General features: G+C 47.0%; 3 protein-coding genes across 3 annotated transcripts; all 3 read right to left on the bottom strand.

The window, feature by feature from the left end:
• Positions 1–341: 341 nt before the first annotated feature.
• On the bottom strand, positions 342–1488 carry FSUBG_11997 (ABC transporter; the record flags this gene model as incomplete). The annotated part of the gene is made up of 2 exons (XM_036676739.1): positions 342–760; positions 948–1488. 2 exons carry the CDS (start codon positions 1486–1488, stop codon positions 342–344), a joined length of 960 nt encoding a protein of 319 aa, XP_036532552.1.
• Positions 1489–2399: 911 nt separating this feature from the next.
• On the bottom strand, positions 2400–3449 carry FSUBG_11996 (sorbitol utilization SOU2; the record flags this gene model as incomplete). The annotated part of the gene is made up of 4 exons (XM_036676738.1): positions 2400–2514; positions 2568–2700; positions 2754–3137; positions 3203–3449. The coding sequence occupies 4 exons, from the start codon at positions 3447–3449 to the stop codon at positions 2400–2402; spliced, it is 879 nt and encodes a 292-aa protein (XP_036532551.1).
• A 1535-nt stretch (positions 3450–4984) lies between these two features.
• On the bottom strand, positions 4985–7392 carry FSUBG_11995 (glycoside hydrolase; the record flags this gene model as incomplete). The annotated part of the gene is made up of 4 exons (XM_036676737.1): positions 4985–5813; positions 6024–6272; positions 6441–7013; positions 7076–7392. 4 exons carry the CDS (start codon positions 7390–7392, stop codon positions 4985–4987), a joined length of 1968 nt encoding a protein of 655 aa, XP_036532550.1.
• Positions 7393–7412: the final 20 nt, after the last annotated feature.

Below are 7412 nucleotides of genomic sequence, written 5' to 3'. Positions count from 1 at the left end.
TTTAAGGCTAACTTATAAACTTAAAAAAAAAAATATTAATAATTATAAGTTTTTTATATCTAGGCTTATAACCTATTAAAGATAATTAAATAGATTAATTAATATAAGGATAAAGAACTAACTATATAGGCAATAAATAACACATTCTATATAACAAGACTCGGATCGGATTATCTATTATTCCGTATCTTAACAAAGGCTGGGATGGCTCTTGTATACGCTGCGCTTCTCGGAGAGGAGCCGGTGACCAGCCTGCCAGCCACAAGAAGAGTCTTCGCCGGATGATAATACTACATAAATAAAAGAAGGGAAAAATTACTCAAAAGCCAACCCACAACCGTCTACAAATCATCATCCAGTGGGCTGAGACCCTGGGCAGTACCAAGCCTCTTCTCGAACCAGAATCTCAGCCTCTCAACCCTCTCCCGGTCAATCATAAACCTCATAAAGTCATAAGGGTCAGTGTGTGATTGACCAACAAACTCGGGAAATCCGGCGGGCGGGGCGACATCACTTCTCACAGGCCAAAACCCGCTCGTCTTCTGGAAGTCCTTGCTCAGTAGAAAGGTCTGCAGTAGCTTAGCGCCCTCAGGGTGCGGCGCGCCCTTGAGAATAGCAGTGTGCTGTGCCCACGAGATGAAGTTGCTTGTCTTGGGATATGTAGCGTTGAGAGAGCCGGCTCCAGTTGTCAGGCCCAGCGCTGAGGTGAAGGTTGCGACGTAAGGTGTCTTGGGGTCACGGACAAGCGTCTGCGGAGTGGCTGCTCCACGAACCCAGCGAGGCTTTTGTTGGAGGAGCTTGTTGAACTAAGATTCGCTGTACTGGTTGAGGCTGTTGATACGGTGAGTCGAGGCTATGTGTTGATTGATGACAGTGGAAGGCTTACATTTTATCAAACAGGAAAAGGATTGAATCGTCGTCATTGGGATATGTCAAAGCAAGCCTACCCTTGTACTCTGGCGCAAGGAAGTCGCTGTATTCTGCTGTCTCCTTTTTGCCCTTCAATTTATCGGCGTTCCAGATGAGCTGCCACGCAATACCCGTGAATCCGTAGAAAGCAGCATCAGTATCCTTGAGCCCAGAATAGATCTTATCGAATCCAGCAGGAGCATAATAAAGCAGCGCACCCTCTTCTTTCCACCGTGGAAAATCTTGCGTGGTCTGGAGAGCGAGTGTATCGACATAGACGTTGTTGTTAGCGAGTTGTTGGTCGATGTTGCTATCGAGATATTTGGACAGGTCGGTGGTCAGATTGAGCTTCATGCCAGGAAAGGCCGATTCGAAGGCGTTCTTGACCGCGTCATTTTGATTCTTCTCATCACCACCGAACCGGGCTGTCACGATACCGCCTTCTTTGAGAGCAGCTTTGTAAATCTGGTTGATGGAACGCGTCTCAACTTGAGTTGGCGAGCCGAAGTGGAGGAGGGTATCATACGCCGCTGCGTTTGCAGCGAGCAGGATAGGTGAAGAAAGCGATAGGAAGCGCATTGTGAAGCTGGAGAGGTGAGACTGGTGATGATCGAATGTGCCAACTCGGATTTTCAACCGTCTATATATAATCAGGGCGACTGGAGCCATTCGCCTCCTTCCGACTTGCAGAGAGCGCTCCCGCGCGGCCTCATCTCAACGAAATGTATACCATCGGTGCAACTATCGTACCGAATCGTGGCCAGAGCGTTCGTTGTCCATTAAGCAAAGTCAGAGACACATGAATCAAAATCATGTATTAATCAGCAAGCGCGCGCGAGACCTAACTCGCTTGCTATTCCAAACGTGTCTAGCCCCGGCACTTTGTCATCCGTACTTCTGATTGAGTCCACAACTCACAGATCTCATATCGGTCGTGGCACCCCAACGAGGCTTAGCATGTGCTTCCTTTCGGGACCTGAGTTGACAAGATGACGTACAATGCCTGAAAGTGTAATGACACACAGGAATTGCGTTCGGAAGGTCAGGAAGTCAGCACAAGAGGAAGAACATTGGTACTAGGCATGAAGTGAATACTCTACGTGGCAATCAAGTCATAGTCCATTTTGTAATCTTTGAGTATGGTTGATAAATTTATCGGTTCGCTGCAATACACAGCAACGCTCAGTGGCAGCGGACAAATGATAAGGAATCGGGATGTGGTCCACAACTCGATTGTGCGGGCCTTGTTATTCAGAGCGGCCGCGTCAAGGGCAATGTGCTACAATGCCGGACCTGGTAATTGAACGGTCGGTTGGAATAAGAAGGAAACAGTGGTTGTATGTAACGTTTCAAAAAGTAACTTAGTCTTTCAACAATTCTCTGCGCGGCCAAGAACATAAGCAAGTTCGTCTAGCTGAAGCCCAGCAGCTAGCTCCTAACTAGTGCATCGTAGTACTGCAACAGAGACGGAATGCAACAGTCCAGCAAGTCTAAGGAGCAGTGTAACCACCATCAACAAGGATATCCGTTCCGGTCACGTATGTGGAGGCATCTGAAGCAAGAAACAGATACACCCCTTTCAACTCCACTGTTTCACCAAAGCGCCTAGAGACATTAGCTTCATTACTTGTTTTGTTCTCAACCAACAGGTCACCTACCCCATAGGGACTTTGTCCATGATAGCACTCATAATCTCCTCCGCGATTGGCCCAGATATGCCAGTGTTGATAAATCCAGGAGACACGCTATTGACACGAGCGAATCCGAGCCATTCAATCGCGAGGGACTTGCCTAAACGGACCAGTTCGTCAGAGATGCTGAGGAGATATCGTCGGGATACTTACACATATGAATGAGAGTGGCCTTGGAAGCGTTGTAAACGGCTTGACGCCGAGGGATGTTGACGATATGTCCAGACATGCTAGCCGTGGCGATGAAGCTACCGCTCTCAAAATTGTCGAGCTTAGACCCGTCAATCGTGGTTCCCTCTTGCTTCTGCCTTCGAAAATGTCTGCCAGCGGCATGGGCACAGTATACAACTCCGTCAGTGTTGATCTTCATGAGATCGTGGTATCTCTCAATGTCAGAATCGATAAACGCTTCATCTCCCCAGGAAACACCCGAGTTCGCCACGAACACGTCGATACGGCCGTTCAACTCTCTGATAGCCTTTTCCATCGTCGCATCCAACTCTTTGTACGAGGTAACGTCTACTTTATACGCTCTGCCTAATTATCCAACAGTCAGGTCAGTCATCACATCCATCATATACGGTGAGGTTCGTAATACGTACATTTGACTTTATAGGTCCTTTCGATAGCTTCAGCCTCTGAAATAGCCCCGCTATTGGTGTTATACCAGATGGCCACGTTGGCACCCGCTTCGGCGAGCGCCTTGGCTACTGCTAGTCCAATTCCCTGCCCGGCGCCGCACACGATGGCGGTCTTGCCGGCGAGAGAAAACAGCGGCATGACTGGTCCGTCTGCCGGAGGCTTTGTGTTGTTTCGTCGAAACACTCCGGCTTTGATACCTTCAGCCATGTTCAGATCGGTATATGGTATAATATAGCAAAGAAATAATTCCAGAATATGGATTAAATGCGTTCCGGGAGACCCGAGGCTAGATTGACAAGACCAGCTGATGGACTTCACTTCTGCACTCTATTGCGATCCGTGAATTGTAACGCGGCTCTACGATGCTCGATATATGTATACTTTCTGTTCCGATGTGGGCAGCTAAACCTCTCTCTGCTATCGGTTACATTGAACCTAGTTATGCTATGGATATGGCCGTGTCTAAGGTACCACTGTATCGGGTTGTTACGTTACCATTCATTATCTGTGTTCGCACGCTAAAGCTTAACCTTATAGACCGCTTCCCCATAGTTACGTTGCCGTTGGACTGGGTCCCGGCCCCACGGTATGATTCCCGTAGATGTACTATTCAAAGACTGATTCGACAGTCGCAGGTGAAAGCTTTTGGATCCAACCTTTCTTGTGAGATTGTTCGAGCGCTTGTGGCTCCGTGTCCACCATACTTGGCGAAGGTGACTAGGAAGATGATTCATAATCACGTCTCTTGGTCTCCTGTGTGGTTGATTGCCGAAACGAACGAAAATAATTAGATTGATAGTCTGATTTGACGTAGTTTGAGGGCGAGTGGGGGGAGTAATTGCAGGGATGAGGGAGTTTGTGATAGAGGCGGTCGTTCTTATCGCTTGGTGGCTAGCAAGGCGCGGGAGGCGAAGAGAGAGGCTGCAAGTCTGTTATCCAAGAATCAAAATGTTCAACAAGAGCCTTCATGCCGTAAGCTTTTGCCCATGATGTAAGAGATGAGCGAGTCGATGTTGGTTGCTGTGATGTTTATGATAATAGCGTAATAAACGAGCTGAGTTGTTAATGCGGTGACGGCTCACGCGTTTCGGTCTCGGTGCTATGAGCGTCTTACAGGCCTGCATCGATATGTTCGCGTCTGATAAGGTGTAGCTACATACGTTGAACCTTGTTGTGAGTAAAACATTGTACAGAACTTGGTTTCGTTGATAATTTGACACTGAACAATTCAGGTAATTTACTCCAAAGGGTAGGTCTCAGATCCTGAATGCTGATCCTTGCATGCGTAGGCAACTGTGGGGTTTATGTTATGGTTGCTTACAGGGGATTTAGTAGGTGGATTCGGGTAATATCTACGGAGTACTGAAGATCCTTTGCCAAGGCGATTCGTTATAATGCCTCAGAGACGCAGTGTTAATAGTTATATACTTTAACTAGATAAGGTAAAGGTTATTAACTTTTACCTAAATAATAACTTCTAAAGGAATATTTACTAATATTTACTAATTTTATTTCTATATAGACTTTCTAAGGTTAATATAAATAGAGTAAAATACATTTTACATTACTTATTTATTATATAGCATTCTATATTTTCTTATTCATCTTGGGGTTACTGTTTAAAATGCAGTCAAGACATAATTAAATATTCCTAAGATGTAGTATATAAAACGGAAACACTATAAAGCCATGTATATAGTATGCCTCATACAAACTGGCCATGTCTATCCCTCCATAGTAGCTCAGACTTCCTGAACATTGAGCACCATTGGTGTCCAGTTATTGGGCGTAGTCTTATAAATCGCGATAGACGCGTCACTGGTCTCACTATTCATCGCAACGATCTGATTGTAAGCGTTCTCTTGGCCTGGTGAAGTAACACAGGTGTAGTCTCCGTCGTAGGTGCACACAGTCTTGGGAGCTGTACACGAGAGCTGACCGTTCACAATTTGACAGGACAAGTAACCGTACATGCTGTTGGGGCCTGGGTTGCGAACATCCTCACAGGTAGAAATGGAAGCTGCTCCACCGTTCTGCTGCACGAAGAGATAGTAGGCGCATAAATAGTGTCCACTGGCTGTGTCCTTGATATGGCCGGTGCTGGGCTCGATGACCCATGTTCTGGGGCTGTAAGGTGGATCTAGCGGGTTAGCTGAGGGGTTGAACAAAGGGTAGCTACCCTGGTAACCATCAGCCTGGAGGATATCGCCAGTTAGAGGTGCACTTCCAGCGAGGGTGGTAAAGGTTGGGGCAGCGACAGCAGTCGTAGTGGTGTCAGCTTTGGTGGTGCTCTCGGCCTCTGAAGTCGTGGTGACATCTCCGGTCGTCGTCGGCTGAGACGAAACCGATGACGCAGTGGTGCTCTCGAGTTCAGAGGTAGCGGTCGTGGTTCCGGTCTGAGTGGTGGTACTACTTTCGGCCTTGGTTTTGCTCTCCGCTTCAGACGTTGTAGTAGTGATGCTATCGATAGCAGTTGTCTTGGATGAGTCTGACGTCGCAATAGTAGTCTCAGTAGCGATGGGGGTTAGAGTAGGCCGGCAGTAGTGAGCGTGGTTTTTAATGTATCCGAAGCTGCAGAAGAATTTCTGGTTTAACAGTCGCTCTCTGAAGAAGGATCACTTGGTGTGCATACCTGATGTCTTTGGCTTACAAAGACCTGCAAGAGCAGACCCAGCCATAAAAAGGCCAACGTCTACGCCACAAGGTAATTGGACCCCTGAGTATTCCATATCCTTAGTACGATTAGTAGCGCCATGACCTTATTAAAGGATAAAGACCCACCTCGACTGTTGTGTTTGCCAATGTAGGGTAGCGCGGAGAGAAGTAGAGGGTTGTTTCGGGCTAAAGATTTGTTGTTGTGGACTGTCGGTTCGCCGGCGTCCTACAATAAACCCATAATCTGAGGACTGTACCAGTTTGCGAATGACAGCATTGGCGATCCGATTGATTAAGGCCCCATCAATGATGATTACAGGGAACTGAGAAACTTCTGGGGCCCATCGTTTCGCGCCGAACTGTTCCAGTTCATGCCTAGAAATCCACGAGACATACAACTTAAACTGCAGATCGTATACATAAATATTAGACAGAGCCATTACAATCAAATAGGGTTTAGTATATCAAGCTCAAGAATATAGTGATTAATGGTCAAGCCCAACTTATGTATATTTACTCCTTAACCCTTCGTGCCCTTTTTACTTTCTCCGGATCTTAGATGCAGCCTTCAAGGGATCGAGAATCCAATCTTGATCCAAGTCACTTGGACTATCATCCTGTGAGGTGAACCACGCGATCTCGAAGCCCATAACCTTGGAGTCCTTTGGGAACACAAATTTGGATATCTTGTCCGCATCTGCGTTTCCAATGTAGAAAGTGTCAGACTCCGAAACAATAACCCGGTGTCCCTTTTTGAGTATCTTCTGAGTGGTGCCTTTATGCCAAGTTTGAATGATCCAGTCCTTTGCCAAAGTGATGCTCTTTTCCGAGTCGGTGAGCGGATCATCCCATAAGATGACTGATTTCTTGGGAGTGAGAGTCTTGAGCCAGTTCAGAAACGTATTGAATAGTTTGTTGTCGTCCTTGGTGTTCCACATGTATGCCACTTCATCGCCGCCAAAGTGATGGTAAGGTGAGCCGAAATACCCGTCAACAGTCGATACCAAGCTGGTAATATTGTCATACACTGCTTTGTTGTTCGGTCTGATGTCGAGCTGCGCGTCCGGTTTTGTTAAGCTTGCCTTGCCTACTACCAAATTCTTTTTCCATATTCCCCTGATAGAGTGTTGTTAGATCACAACGCAGCAACGCTGAAGCGGGGGTATCGTATGACATACCAGATATCGCTATGACCAGGCATGTCCGTCTCCGGATACACCATAATTCCCAGGTTCTCTGCATAGGAGACGATGTTCTGGATATCGGTAGGCGTATAGAACGTGTGAGTCTGGCTATACTTGACACTTGCGTTCGTCAGGCCCTCGCCCCCAGGCCAGAGCAGAGGAAAGCTTTCCGCATCGTAGATATGCCAGTGGAAGACATTGAAGTTGTATTGGTGAAGCAGCGTCAACAAATGGAGAATAGCTTTGACGGGGAAGAACTTTCGGCCAGTATCCAGCATGAACCCTCTGTGAGGGTAGAGATTGGAAGCCATCTTTTTCAGCCTTGAAATGG

Source organism: Fusarium subglutinans, assembly GCF_013396075.1.
Source record: "Fusarium subglutinans strain NRRL 66333 chromosome Unknown NRRL66333_c0000243, whole genome shotgun sequence".
NCBI lineage: Eukaryota > Fungi > Ascomycota > Sordariomycetes > Hypocreales > Nectriaceae > Fusarium > Fusarium subglutinans.
Note: the sequence above shows the minus strand (reverse complement) of the source record. Positions and strands in the feature narration are given on the sequence as shown.